Source organism: Dreissena polymorpha, chromosome 8 (assembly GCF_020536995.1).
Source record: "Dreissena polymorpha isolate Duluth1 chromosome 8, UMN_Dpol_1.0, whole genome shotgun sequence".
NCBI classification, from domain to species: Eukaryota; Metazoa; Mollusca; class Bivalvia; order Myida; family Dreissenidae; genus Dreissena; species Dreissena polymorpha.
In genome coordinates this window covers 39278859-39294909 of record NC_068362.1, presented here as the reverse complement: position 1 = coordinate 39294909, position 16051 = coordinate 39278859, and the positions used below count along the sequence as shown (strand labels likewise).

At 35.4% G+C, this 16051-nt stretch overlaps 1 protein-coding gene and 1 long non-coding RNA gene across 5 annotated transcripts in view; both read left to right on the top strand.

Moving 5' to 3' along the window:
• Positions 1-16051, top strand: part of LOC127840887 (uncharacterized) — a 28962-nt gene that overhangs the window by 514 nt on the left and 12397 nt on the right. For all 4 annotated transcript variants that reach the window (XM_052369342.1, XM_052369340.1, XM_052369341.1 and 1 more), the window contains exon 2: positions 15625-15765. In XM_052369342.1, coding sequence (XP_052225302.1) covers positions 15625-15765 — 141 coding nt within the window. The remainder of the gene's footprint in view (positions 1-15624; positions 15766-16051) is intronic.
• On the top strand, positions 3534-4377 carry LOC127840889 (uncharacterized). The gene is made up of 2 exons (XR_008030619.1): positions 3534-3836; positions 3964-4377. It is a non-coding gene; the product is annotated as an uncharacterized LOC127840889 (long non-coding RNA).

The following is a 16051-nucleotide window of genomic DNA, read 5'->3' as shown; positions in this document are numbered from 1 at the left end:
CCTTCTTTCGAACCCTTCAGTGTACAACATTAAAAATAAATTAGTCACATGTTTTGACCATGGTCAGGGGTTAACGTAAGAAATTGGCACTTACTTGCCCGGGGGGCAAGTTACTTTGAACATCTACTTGTCCTCATTAAAAACTGGTTGCCCTATTTTGAAGTCAATTTTTTATTGTCATTTGATCTTTAAAGCATTGATTCACATGCATTATTATGTTAGATTTAATTTCAGCTATATTCATATGTATCAAGAATAAAATAATAATTCCTTTTATAATATAAAGTTGTCAACAAAACAAAATCTGAACAGTTTTATTTCATTGAATAGTCACTATTGAATACAATACATATGAAAAATTTATTACTATTAAAATTTTAAAACGGTATACTTGTCACAATATCTATAAAGTTATGGCGAAGATTAAAAGGGGGGAGGGCTTAAAATAGTACTGTGAAAATTAATGTTCAGAGTTTGAAAATCATGTTGATATCGTTGATGAAGAGTTTCTCACTATTTTAAACTTTGAATATGTAACATACAAGTTATTCACAGTTTAAAATAGTGAGAAACTCTTCATATGCATTCTTAGCAAGTTTGAAACGGTCTGCATATTCAACATGATTTTCAAACTGTGAACAATCCTTTTCGCAGTGATTATATTCATGTTCATAGACATCACTATCACTTGTATACGCTTCTTCATCCAGTTCTAGTAACGGTTCTGAAATTGTTTCAGTTTGAGTGGTTTTATACAAGAAAATTGAAAGAGCACAGTGACTACCAACACATTTTATCTTGCTTGTTATTATGGAATTTCATCAAGCCACGATGTTTGAACGTTACGCTTTCGTGATTCATTTTCATATTTTCTCTTCCTTTCTTTTTCGGTTGTTTTGGTTTGTTCCTTTGAGTGTTTCGAGTTACTTTTATTAAAAATAGAAAAGATTGGCTGGACGCTACCGTCCGCCATGTTGAAACGTCTGCCAAGTAGAACTTGTTTTGAGCGTTTAGATTGGCTTATACAACGCAAGCGACCAATCAAATCTCGTTTTACTTGTACTTGATAAAAAATATATTGACCCAAAGAAAATAAATAGATACAAGGGGAAAAGTTGAAAAAATACCGCAATTATGCTAACACGAAACAAACTTGCCCGGCGGACTATCTACTTTTGAAAATCACTTGCCCGCGACGATTTTAACCCGGCACGGGCAAGCGGGCGTCCGCTTAAAAAAAGCCCTGCGGTCACGTGACTAATTGCAGCAGCCGAAATGTGTAAATTGTCAAGCAAAGTTTAGAACAAAAATTAGACCATGTTTTTATAGTTTTTGAAGGAAAATCCTCATACATGTAAAAAAGCATTAAGAAATACACTGATTTTTTATGTGTTTTAAGATTAATCTACGTATCCTACCTGTTTTTGACACATTTTCGTTGATTTGCCGCTACGCGCGAGTCGGCGTTAACAAATTACTTATACACAAAAAACGGTGAGGTAGTGTGCGTGCGGGCATGCGCATAAAATGTAAACAAATGAAGAGTTCGAATGGAGGCGAGGTTCGAAAAGAGGTACTTTAACGATTTCCCTCCGGCTTCGATTACCGTGTATCGATCGGTAAAGTAAACAAGTTAAATAAAATTATGAATCAATGCAAACAATGGCGCAATAAACGATTAACTTTACAGATTTATTTAATTACCGTTTATTATGCCAAAATAGTTAATTGAAAGCGTTTTCAGAGGCGTCGGAGCTGGGGCGGCAGGGACGGCAGCAGCCGCCCCAATATATTCGGCAAAAATGAAATTTCTGTAAAGACCTTTTTTCATTTTTTTTCATTTCAATACCCATATATTTGAAAATATCTTTACCAAGAAGCAAGGTAATCACTTTGCAGTTAATATGACACGTGTATTATTGATTTTCATCACCGGCCCAATGTAATGTACATGTCAATTATGTCGTTAATTGATCGGTCTCTTTTATAACGCTAATCACTTTATTCTTGAGTAATTAAACCTGGGAATCTTTAATTGTCAGTATGATCTAAGCATTTGCTTCTTTTTATTAAAATAAAGGAAAGTATGACATGAAACAAATGTGCCCGTGGTGGCGAAATCAAATGTCCGAGTTGCTAAAGTCGTACATTTGCTTGTCTGGGCAACTGATTTTTTATAATTAAGTTTTCCATGGACAACCAGTCAGATCGAGGAATTCAAAAAAATACATTGTCAGTGTTTTTTTTATGGCAATTTCGGGGCCGATATTCGGCCCTATTCCCCTCAAAAAAGCGTATATATTTTTCCCCCATTTTGTAGAAAAAATCCCCTCAAAAAGTAAAAAAAAAAAGAAAACATTTATTTATTTATTTTTTTTGAAAAAACTGTCTTATGATAATATACAAGGCTCAACATTAATGGTTGTCCTATTGCCCCTGGTTAGTAAAAGTTGGGTCTGGGCAAGTTATTTTATAATCTAGTTGTCCCCCCGGAAAAGTGCAAAAAAGAACAAAGATCATTTAATTTAGACTTTAATTGCTGTAATCATTTTGTTAAATGTTAAAAAATAAAAAAGGTTTTGTGGTGTATCATTTAAGTTTAATAAACAATATGAAGTTTACAGTTGATGTGATATTTCATGTTTGGGCAAGTTGCTTTATGTTCAGTGCAAGTAGATTTTGGAAGTACTGGCCCGGTAGGGCAAGTTGGCTTTTTGGTTGATGTTGAGCCCTGATATATCTCAAATTTATTTCATAAACAACTAATAAAGTATATAACTATAATTAATATGATTTTGAGTTATTATAAAGAGTTATATTAAGTTGGCCTTTCCCAAATCAGTTAATTTAACATGAATTGCATTTTTTTCCCAAAATGGCCAGGGAAAGGCCTGATGTATCTATATTGTGTCAATATTCGTTGATAAAAACATTCCAATTTGGTCCATTTTATTGATAAAATATGCTCAAATTTTCCATTTTATCCATTTAAAAAATCCCAATTAGACTCAATATGGCTAGGAAAACTAAGACTGTGCATGAAGGCTGAACTGTCTGAAACTAATGTTGAAAAAATCATTGATATATCAGTCTTCACGATAGTTCATTTTATCCACTAGCCATTCGGGCTACTTGAATGGTGAACACAAGTAGCCCGGCAGCAAAATTACTAGCCCAAAGTAAATTTGTTAAAATATACACCCTGCTAAAGGGTTTCATCTTTCAATAGCAGATAATAAGTAAAATTGTATCCAGGGTATGTTAACTGTAAAACCTATTGCAAAAACAATTGCAACATAATATAACAAGTCAAGGTAATTATGTCCTTTATTAATCATAAGTCTTTAACATGTGATAAACAACTCCTTCGTTCATCTCATCATCACTGCCATCCTGGAGATCCTCTGTCAGAAACCATATCCTGTAAAACAAGCAACCTGATAGTTATTTTCCAGAAGTTTACTTGACAAGTGAAGGCATAGATCATAAGATGGCATACTTTTATCATACATGTTGACTTTTTATACGCCCGTATAAAATACGGGACGTATTATGTGAAACCCCTTGGCGGGCGGGCGGGCGGCGGGCGGAAGGCATCACTTTGTCCGGACTCTAATTCAAATTGTATTCATCAGATCTTCACCAAACTTGGTCAGCAGTTGCATCTAGTTGATATCTAGGCCAAGTTCGAATATGGGTCATGCCGGGTCAAAAACTAGGTCATAGGGTCAATTAGTGCATTTTCAACGGCGCCACTTTGTCCGGACTCTAATTCAAATTGTATTCATCCGATCTTCACCAAACTTGGTCAGTAGTTGCATCTAGTTGATATCTAGGTCAAGTCCGAATATGGGTCATGCTGGGTCAAAAACTAGGTCAAAGGGTCAATTAGTGCATTTTACTTTGTCCGGACTCTAATTCAAATTGTATAAATCTTATCAGTTGCATCTAGTTGATATCTAGGCCAAGTTCGAATATGGGTCATGCCAGGTAAAAAACTAGGTCATAGGGTCAATTAGTCCATTTTCAACAGCGCCACTTTGTCCGGACTCTTATTCAAATTGTATTCATCCGATCTTTACCAAACTTGGTCAGTAGTTGCATCTAGTTGATATCTAGGTCAAGTTCGAATATGGGTCATGTCGGGTCAAGAACTAGGTCATAGGGTCAATTAGTGCATTTTCAACGGCGCCACTTTGTCCGGACTCTAATTCAAATTGTATTCATCCGAAACTTTTAAACAACTTTTTATCCTGCGTCAAAGTGGTATGGGGGTCTAAACAATTATGATTTAAATATTGTGTTTTAGAGAACAAATGAGACTAAGTGTACACTTATTGATATCAATGCATATATATGAATATATCAGTTATATAAGTTGTTGTTGTTTTTTTTGCTTATTTCCAAAACAAATACATCAATCATCAGTGTATCATCTCCAATGGCACACGAATCGGGCGTATATTGCTCCGTCATGCGGCGCTCTTGTTTCTTATGTTGTGTTTTTAAGCATAGATTATTTAACTCTGTCTTACAGAAGTAGCTTCTCCTTAATCACTGATTTTTAACCACTTTTCTTGAAATTCACGTTTCCGTGATTTTTCATAGTCATTTGTTGACTTACGATCAGTAGTGGGCAGATTCTTGCCAGGCTTCGCTTTAGCTACGTATTTAAGCATTATGCAGCCTTATGCGCGTAGGGACTTGTTACAACTTTGGAAATAAACACACACACAAGGTTAGAAAGTAAAACGATGTTTATTCCGGAAATGCAAGCCGCGGACGTTGATTGGTTTCCTTCAGCACTTAACACATCAGCATGACGTATGCCAATAGTAAATCACCAGTTTAAATTGTTCACCACGTGGCCTGGGTTACGACTCGAAAATGACCGATGAATGTATGGACCAATCGGAACGCATTTAAATCTCGTATTTTAGGCGTAGTTGAACAAAGTTCTGTCGGAAATCTTCGGGAAGTACTCACAAAATAATGACGTTTATCACACTTAAAAATGTAAACAATATTAATACACGGAATTTCTACTGGCCCGACGGCATACGATATGGCAATTTTAATAGGCCCGAGCTATAATTTACACGCCCAGGCCACGGGGCGTGCGCTTATTTAGCAGACTGATATATATTTAAGAAAAAGGACAAAGACTTTCAGCTGTGAATATTACATTCATGCATACATGTGTATTCATATAATAAATATCATTACATATAAAAGAGTAAATTTTTTATTTTCCCCTTTTCCTAAAAAACGACGTGTTTTCCCCTTTGGACGGGCCCCGCCACCATTCCCCTATAGGTGAAAAAGAACACTGATTGTATTAAAGCAGGTATTAAAGCCGTAATAAAGTTTTACAAAACCGGATGTTGACACGCGATTACATTGTCAGTGCTCAGAGCTCCAGATAAGGGTCGTACAGCTGTAAATACGCCTTTTTCATGAAGATTTACGCATTAATTTTTATAAACTGGACGTACAATTACGACTTTAATATCCATTTTACGCATTTACGAAAAAAAGTCAGGCCGTACTGATACATCTGCGTCAGCGAGGCGTGATTTGTTGGTCTCTAACCTAACGGCGCTTTTCGTTAATTTAAATTACCAGAAAATTGTAGACTGGGTTCATATATAAATGTCTATTCTGTATCGTTATTTCCTGTAACTTGTAAACCCGTCAAAAACAATATGTCTGCGCGCAATGGAATGCCGGCTTAACCGAAAGCGGTTCAAAACAACACTTTGTTGTCATATAATGACTACATACGGTGTCGTTTAACCATCCTGACATTAAATCTGTAAACCCAGAAAAAGACATTGTCGCCCCGATATTAAACGATTTGATTATATCGGTGGCTTAAGACATTTTTGAAAACACGATGGGAAACGGATGAGACAGTGAAATAAGTGTTCATTTACTTAGCTTACTAGTTGGCTTGTGTTTTCTTGTCAAGGAAAATGAAGAAATAGTATTAGTCATGAGTTTTAATGTGTCGTTGTATTTGCATCATAATTCAGAATGGAAAACCTAATACAGTAACTGTTTAAGAAGCTACATATATTTATTATAATTGCTGAAAATGTTTCTATTAACTCAGTTTTACACCCTTCAATATCCAAGAACACGGGTAGTACAGTACTACCTGTATTTTTGGATATAGTAGTACAGGTACTAATTGATTTTAAGTGTTACTCCTTTTCTTTCTGTCAGTGGCAGTACCATTACTAATTTCACAAATCCTTATCTGGAGCTCTGGGGCTATTTGCCGAGAAATCGAGCTAAAATACGGGCACTGTCCTGTGCAGTGATCTCCCTTATTCTATAAGAGACCGGGAGCATGTCGCATTTTCAATATTCGACCCGACTGTTAGACAGTGTACAGACTGGTTTCTTTATTTTTACAATCAATGACATCCACATATTGGATTAGTTTAATTTGTTAAGATTACAATGTACTTATGTGTAACACATGTTTAAATAACACTAGCTTTGCAAGATTAAAAGTTTTAGAAAGTCTTTATATTGTTTATAATATACTGCTATAATGAATGTACCATATGGAAATACTATAACTAAAACAAGCAGGGATAATTTTAGAAATCAAAAATATGAGTCCCAGGGACTCCTAGGTTTTTAATCTATGGGTCCCAGAGGAAAAAGTATGGGTCCCATCTATGAGCAGAAGAAAAACTTAGTGGATCAGGGTATTTCAACAGTGTTTCAGATTGGCCCCAATTTCCTCAGGACAGGTGTCCTAAATGGTTTTTTGTTTCGGACATTTGTCCTAAATCATGAACATACTTTCAGATAGTTTTGTTATTGTACAGTTAATTAAAAAAGGTCAAAACTAAATCCAATAACATTTTACTTCAAATAATTCTTAACTATAGACTTAGGAGAGTTCAATTATTCATAGTCAAAACAATTTCCTAAGCACAGCTCTTTTCCATGCCTCTAAGGCCGCTTGAAAAGAGGTCCTTAAGCCTTGCCACTAATACTTATCCATGTCCTGAGTGTATGGGTTTAGCCTGTTTCTCAAGGCTTTAGAGTTTGATTTTTTAACCGAAAATCCCCATGCACAGCCAGATTTCCTGGACATGTGATGGTAAAACTGACCAATTTAAGAGGTTAGGAAATTTATCAATATGAGACTTTATTATCAAGTTCCACAATGTAAATTTAGTTGCAATAATCCAATTCCCAGCTATTGACCTTCCGGATCAGCTGTACTTGTGTACTCATAAAAGCTCAAAGCATTCGAGGACAACTAAATGTAAAGAGAGAATTTCAAGGATACAATTAATAGTGAGGTCTCTCTCCTGATGTCATCAGGTATCAGGCATAAAAACGCACCAGAATGCGCCATTTGATGCTAAAATTTGAAAAAAAATCAAGGGGAAGCCCCAGGACCCCCACCAACGGGAGGGACGGGAGGGGGATAACCCCTCCCATACCCACCCCATCCGCCGCCCCAATGTCAATTTTCTTCCGACGCCCCTGATGTGTAAGAGTTTTTTATTCAAAACTCCAACAGAAAATAACTAATGCTGATACGAAGATACATATAACCCTTAGAATCGTACGTATTGATCGATGGATGCAAACATGTTCCAACTCAATCCATTACCCATAATCCAGTCATGTTTACATAAAACGTCGAACACTAAAATTCTGAGGAATTTTTCAAATTACTTATTTTATTATGCCCATTTGAGAATTTAACAAAACGTTTACAGTTATGCAAAATTAATTTAAAGATAATTTGTTGAAACGCTTTACGCGTGGAATAAATGTTTCGACAATATTACGCATGAAATGCACAATTTCCACGAGGATAACACCTGGTTGCCATCATCAGTTTTCTAAGTAACTAGCCATGATTTCATTGTGGAGGTGTAAAACTTAGCGTCAGATTATAATGGTAAGTCTAACAAAGCAAACAAACTGCCACAAAACCATACACTTATGTCAATTAAGTCACGCGTCTTCTGCATAATGGTTATGCAGGTTATATGTATCCCGGAAAAAGCAACTTTTTGGAAATACCCACTAATCTGCTGGTACAAATAAACATGACCCATTTATAATCCGTTCAAAATCACACAACATATCAACCGTTATTATTTAAAATAAGCTATCATTGGTTGATTTAATGGGCCAGCGTTGTTTGTACCGGGGTGATTAGTGGGGTTTTCTAAACTCGTGCTTTTCCGGGATCAGTCTATTGACTACCAACGAGTGCTGTTGCTCACCCAAAGCGTGCGTTCTCATTGGTCAATATCAATTTTCCAACACAACGACGGTCCGCCTTAAGGTGGTCTTAAGTTGGGTAAATAGATACATGTTATTGACAGACGATTGTAAATCGGCTCTTTAAATTTAAGCAAATTTAATATCGCTTTGATCTTTAAAAATATTCAATGATATCGAGCGCGTGAACTTTCTTGCACACATGCGGAAAATGTGCGCAATCTTCAGAAAAATAGTGAGATTCGCGTAATCGCGCGGTCTAGAATGCACACTGATATTTGATCGTCCAAAAGACTTGACTTATTCCTAAAGAAATGTACCGGTAACATTGTCTGAAGAACGGTTTTTTGGTCGGCCCGATTTTCGCACTGAATTAAATTGCATCGGTCATTTGTAAATTTTATCGACCCAATCTGAAACACTACCACATTAATGATGACATCACATGGCTATCTAGTCGCAATTAAACAGGAAACTTTAAAAGGCAACTCAACAGTTTTATGACTAGATTATTTCAAGACTTTAACAGGCCAATCAGTACGCTTTAAATACAAATCAATTTATAACTCCTGCGTCTTATAATTGTATTTTTATATTTTCCCTCTCCAAATTTCCTTGTTCATTTGTGGGACATGAAAACACTACAACAAATGCGTGGATTGAAAAGGGCAGACGCAGAAGCGCTAACCGGCATTTATTTATTGCTAAATAAGAAAGCAATAATGGAATTAAAACCATTCAAAATTTGCGAATGTCCCATAAAGTTGGACGAACATTAAAGTCCACAAACCAGTCCACAAACCAGTCCACAAACCAGTCCACAAACCAGTCCACAAACCAGTCCACAAACCAGTCCAACCAAGGAAATGGAGAGCGCAAGTCCTAAAGAATGTTTCATAAAAGGAAATTACAGACAAGCAATGATAAATCAATTTATAACTCCTGCGTCTTATAAATTATATTTTTATACTATACGGCATGCTTTTTTACAAGCCCGTGCTATTACTGGTAGTCGTTGATACAATTGACGCTATTTTCGGACACTTCAATTTTCGCCTCTTAGTTTTCGGACACCTCTCTTTTGTAAAATATTTTTCGTATCTAAGTTTTCGAACACGAAAAAAATTAATTATGTTTAAGTGTCCGAAAACATAGAGTCATTACAGTACATACTGTGCACAGCAACAGACAATCAAAGTTCTAAAAAAGCTGCCTTTTGTTTCTTTCCATGCCTGTTATACTGCTTGGCAACCTCATTTGACATGCAATGTAATAAAACAAATATTAGACAGTCGCAAAAACCTGTGACATTACATGACAGACACCAATTTCAGAAAAAAAAGCTTTAACAAACATTGTCAAATCTTGTGGATAAACAAATTAAAATTTATTCCTAACCTGAATAGCTAAAAATGTTCAGGTCGGAGTGTTTTTACCTTGATAATTGAGAAATAATTCAATGCAGCTATCTCCCGCATATTTGTATGATCATACAGGACTGAATATATTTTAAACTAAAATATTTAAAACGCATATTTAAAGAAATAATAATATGAAATATATATTTATTAATTGAAAGGTATTTTATAATATTATGATGGTTTACATACTTTATTTTGGATACTTCCCACACCGTGACAGATCTTCACTGCAAATTTAAAATGTCAAGGGAAACAACCACGGTAATTTCTTTTGACAACTGTTACTCTTCCTGGACTAGGGCTGTAACGATACATTCAAATATTCGAATTACTCGAATACGGCTGTGGACGAATTGTATTCGTTATTCGCCACCTCCCAAACCGAATATTTGACGAATACAAACAACATGGTTTCGAGTTTGAAAGTTTATTCGTCTTATCTTACCTTACAAATGAAGGTGCATACAATAAACCCCTATATTTAAATGTCCTCCTTATTTTGGCGTTTTTCATCATGTTTACTCCACCCACTATGTTACACAGTGAGATTATCAACAAAAATGGCGGGCACCGATTGAATATTGACGACATTGAATTGAAAAATCTTTCGATGGTTGTTTAATGTTTATTTAGGTAAATACGAGTGATTTGATGCTCAAACATACACACAAAGGATTAGCAGATGGAATTTTTTGTTTGTTTATCTTTACGACAATGATTGTGCAACTGATCAACAAACATGAAGCCTAACAAAGGGAATGCTATTGATATCATTGACCCCAATGCCAAATACACGTCGTTTGTCGTTTTCTTGGTACTAGTCATGTTTTCTCAAAACTGTGTTCAAAGTTTAAGCAGTTCTGGTCAGTGTTTTGTTATTTCAAAGTGTTATATTTCATATTTTCAGTATGCCATGATACTCAATTAATCAAACTGACAAATACTCATAGTTTCATACTACTGTGAAACCATTATTATTCGTCAGACATTAATTTTCGTCCTTTTCGTCTTTCGACCGATGGACGAATTCAAGATCCTAACGAACAATCATGTCCCATATTTGAAACAAATAAGACTGAATTACCGTAGGCATGAGGCATTTAAATCCAGCGTAATCCACGCATATACATAGGGCTCGAAATTAACACTCGCACACTCGCAAAATGCGAGAAAAAAAGATTGCAAGGTAAGTTATAAGCCACTAGTATTTTTTGCAAGTAAAGAAATAGTGAAAAAAACGAGTTATATTGCTTAATGCGTTCGACGGCGTGAACGCTAAACCGTAGGTCAATTTTTTGAACGTCCGAATAACCATATGGGGAAGCGCGCACCTTGTTTGTAGACTAGTATACTTATAGTACAGATACCCGGATGGTATTGATACAAAGAACATGAAACAGTCGACTATTCTTACTCAAGTTAAATCCGGTTTTGACACAAAGGGGTGTACATTATACAGTGTACTGACATTTCCTGTAAAACGCGAATGCAATAAGGCTGTATCGAATGCGTCAACTTTGTTTAGGTATAATAGTGTTGATTAGCGCTAATTGTTAACAACTTTATTACCATTGTGTGTATTGTATTTTTCAGGGATGTTGCAGATTATACAGCCAATACGCGGCGAATCCGGATTAAAGACAATACTATTAATTAAACGCAATTAAAATATGACGATGTGTGATCAGCACCTGATTGAAATATATTCTGTGCTTTTATTACAAATTAATAAAGAACATATTGATTTTTGTTTGGTTGTCCATGATTGTAATGGAAAAAGACTAATAGGCAATTGGCTTCGTTGTTTAAAACACTCGATAAGGGTTTTTCAGTCCCACTTATCCGCTAATCATAACAAAGAACGTGTCAATGACATAAAATAATAAGGGACAGTTACTATCACCTGAAATAACAGACTTTCACCTGCAAGTGACTACCAAGTGTCACCCCTCTTTCCCCAGCACGATTTTTTCGCAACCACGTATTACATGTATTACAAACATTACAAACAAAAACGGACGCTTTTTTTTCAAAACCAGAAATGGACGAATTTAAGTGCTGACGAAATAGTCATTTTTTAAAAAAGGACGAAATTTCGTGCTGACGAAAATAAATGGTTTCACAGTATAAAATGTTATGTCAAGTTGTCAGTATTACTTTTGTTCATTGAAATTCATATTCACAAATAAATATTCGTATTCGCCACCCTGTATTCGTGATACGTATCGTATTAGTCACCTAGTGTATTCATAACAGCCCTATCCTGGACACACCATTACATTTTTAGCTCACCTGAGCGATAGCTCGGGGTGAGCTATTGTGATCACTCAGCCTCCGGCGTCCGTCCGTCCGTAAACAATTTGTAAACATATTGTTCTACTAAACCATTGAGCCAATTTCAACTAAATTTCATGTGGAGCATCCCTAGGTCATGGGACAAAAGAATTGTTAAAAAAAATTTGATCACATAACCAAGATGGCCGCCATGACCATATATGGTAAAAACCTTAAAAAATCTTCTTGTCAGAAACCGCTCATCAGATTTTCAAAAAATTTCACAGGAATGACCTTTGAAGGCTCCCCTGAAAAAGTTGTTCAAAGAAATTTGATTCGTCAGAAAACATGGCCGCAGGAGCTCGTTGAACTTTGCATGTTTATTCGTTTTTGCCTATTTTGTGAAAACTTTCATTTGAATGATAATTTAAAAATGCATACGCGGCCAACAGGGCACACTCTGAACAATATTACTGAAGCAACTGGTCTGTTATCCTAAATCTATAATTATCAGTCAAATGAAACATCATCCTTTTAGTAAAATACAGTGAATCAGTAAAAATATTATCAGAATATGAGATTTTTTGTATATTTTTATGTTAAATATTGTGTTCATGTTTAATTTTGTTAATTAATATAAATATAAGCAGGACAGGGGAGGTAATACACTACAGGGGAAACAAATGAAATAAGTTTAAATTTATTGTTACAGATTTGCCTCCCTTGTAATATATTTAAATTTTACCAAATGTAAGGCTAACTGCATTTTTGTAATGCATACTACTACTACTACTACTACTACTACTACTACTACTGCTACTACTGCTGCTGCTGCTGTTGCTGCAGCTGCTGCTGCTGCTGCTGCTACTACTACTACTACTACTTCTACTACTACTACTACTACTACTACTACTACTACTACTACTACTACTACTACTACTACTACTTCTACTGCTTCTACTACTACTACTACTACTACTACTACTACTACTACTACTACTACTACTACTACTGCTCTACTACTACTACTACTACTACTACTACTACTACTACTACTACTACTACTACTACTTCTACTACTGCTCTACTTACTACTACTACTACTACTACTACTACTACTACTACTACTTCTACTACTACTACTACTACTACTACTACTACTACTACTACTACTACTACTACTACTACTACTATTTCTTCTGCTACCACCACCACCATCACTACTACTACTACTCTATTACTACTACTACTACTACTACTACTACTACTACTACTACTACTACTACTACTACTACTATTTCTTCTGCCACCACCACCACCATCACCACCACCACCACCATTCACAGTGACAAAAATCGTATTCACACAATGGCTGCTACTACAACTTATAGCCCATATAGGGGGGCATGCATGTTTTACAAACAGCCCTTGTTATTTTGAACTCCACCTTCCCAGAATAGTTTAGTTCCTTTGGGTCTCAGGTGAGCGCCTTAGGGCCCATGGCCCTCTTGTTATTTTATACCAAGTATCATTCACGCTTTTTAAAAGAGACATATACAATTAAATTTAATGCAACAAGTAATTAAAAAGAAAATAATCAAAGTAACCTTTTCTCTTGAGTGTTTATTATGATATCGGGCCTATGTTGGGCCGATATCATACTTTAAACTGTCGAGTTATGTTAATAGCACTGGGCAGACATCGGGCCGACATTGTCCTATAAATATAAATTTTCAGGGTTCGCACAGGGCTTGAAAAGTGCTTGAAAACGAGTCCTAGGCTTGAAAAGCCCTTGAACAAAGTTTGGCCTTGAAAAAGTGCTTGAAAAGTGCTTATTTCATGTAAAAAAGCCTTGAAAATGTTTATTTCTGCTCAAATTTACTTTTATCATCGCTTTAATTATAAACTTAAATCGTTCTTAAGGGAAATATTACGAAAATTTATCATAAATTCCTTCGCGCAATAAGTTGAGTACGAAATATAAGCTGCGTACACTATTGAGTACGAAATGTTATGTGTACATGTCACAGATTATGTGTACTACGTCAGAGGTTCTTCATTGTGATCAATTTTGGCGAGTGAAAACACAGCGATGGGGAAGTGTTGTTTCAAACCAGGGTGGTTAACTGAATATTCCTGGGTACAGAAAACAAATGACATTTGAAAAGCACATTGTCGGGTCTGTATGAAGACCATTGATGTCGGGGGGATGGGGGAAAGCGCTTTGAAAAGCCACAAGAATTAGAAAGGGGAAACCTACACCGAAAACATGAAATTGAGAAGCAATGTGTTTGTTTGTAATAACTTTAAAGTTAATACATATGTGAGACTCATTGAGTTAAGGATGGATAACATGTATTTGTATGTAATTAAATAACATGTATGAGTTAATATGGAATAAGTTTAATGTGTTTGAGCAAATAAATGACATTTCCTGTGTTAATCTGGCTTGAAAATGCATTTTTTAAAGGAAACTAACGTACGGTTCTTGGCCTTGAAAATGAAAATTTGGCCTTCAAAAGTCCTTGAAAAGTGCTTGAATTTAGGTTTGAGATTTCTGTTTGAACCATGATTTTATAATATGCTACCTATTCAAACGTTATTAAACCAGATGGATTCACTAAAATTGAACATTACAAAAAGGGTCTTATCTTTTAACAAACTAATTTTTGTTTTACATAAACGTCGGTCCGATGTCGACCCAACATCGGCAAACCTCTGCCGATATGCCATCATGTAGCTAATATCGGGCTGATATGGGCATGTTTGTTGGAAAATAATCAACTTAACATATTTTACTTTTTTAAAACAAATTCAAGGCAACAGATAATTAAATTATGCAATATGTTTTTCTATTTTTCTACACTGGATCAGGTTAACTTTAATAATTAAAGGTTAAACAAAAAAAATATTTTTTTATATCATTGTTTTTGGGAAAAATCTCTGTAAGAGAGAAAAATTCATCTTTGGGAAAGGGCCGAAATTCCTCGGGTCTCAAAGAAGGAAAAAAAAACTGATCTAGGGTAATAAGAAAGGTCTTTAAATAAATTTAACTTTCTAAGGGACTACAAATGCGTCAAAATATGTGTCTTCCCAGTCTCAATCCTGTAAACACTTGTCACATATTGGCTGGTATTCATCAATCTAATCTTGGACTCGAGTGAGTACAAAACAATACACTTAGACCCCAGGAATCATACTCAAGACTTGAATTAAATAAACGCTGGTGGGCAATGGTACATATGCACACATAGACCTAAGAAATTGTACTCAAAACTTTAATTAAATAAACGCTGGTGGGCAATGGTACATATGCACACATAGACCTAAGAAATTGTACTCAAAACTTTAATTAAATAAACGCTGGTGGGCAATGGTACATATGCACACATAGACCCAAGAAATTGTACTCAAAACTTTAATTAAATAAACGCTGGTGGGCAATGGTGCATATGCCATTTAAAGCACACTAGTGTTTCATATGAAGAATTATGTAACTTAAGGTGTAAATTGTCAAGTTAGATTCAACAATAAGGAATATTTAGAACTTTAAAGCTTAAAGAATATTCTTTATTCTCAGAATTAAGTTTAAGAATAGGTAGTTTAATACAGTCTCAGAACCTGTCTTTAAGATTGGTCACCAATGTCTCTTTTTCCACAGGAGTAAATGAATGCAAGATGAGTAATTTCAACATTGAAAACATTCTCAAAGGCACCTCTCATGTGACTGACGTGGTGAACATTTCTGAAGAAACCAGGCATGGATTTCAACACAAGTATTCGGATGATGCAAACATTTTAGGTAAAAATGTAGTCCTAGGATTTACTCCACTCAGCAGCTTAGGGGAACATGGCCTTAAACCTTTGCATGCTGGGTAATTTGTAGTCTGCTTAAATGTCGTCTGCAGAATTTTTAAAATTAGCATTTTCTTCGATTTTTTTCAAAGAATACTATCATAATAGCAAACAGTTTGGATCCTGATGAGACGCCACGTTCTGTGGCGTCTCATCTGGATCCAAACTGTTTGCAAAGACCTTCAAAATTCGGTTCCAGCACTGAAAGATATATACAATCAGCATTAAACCAG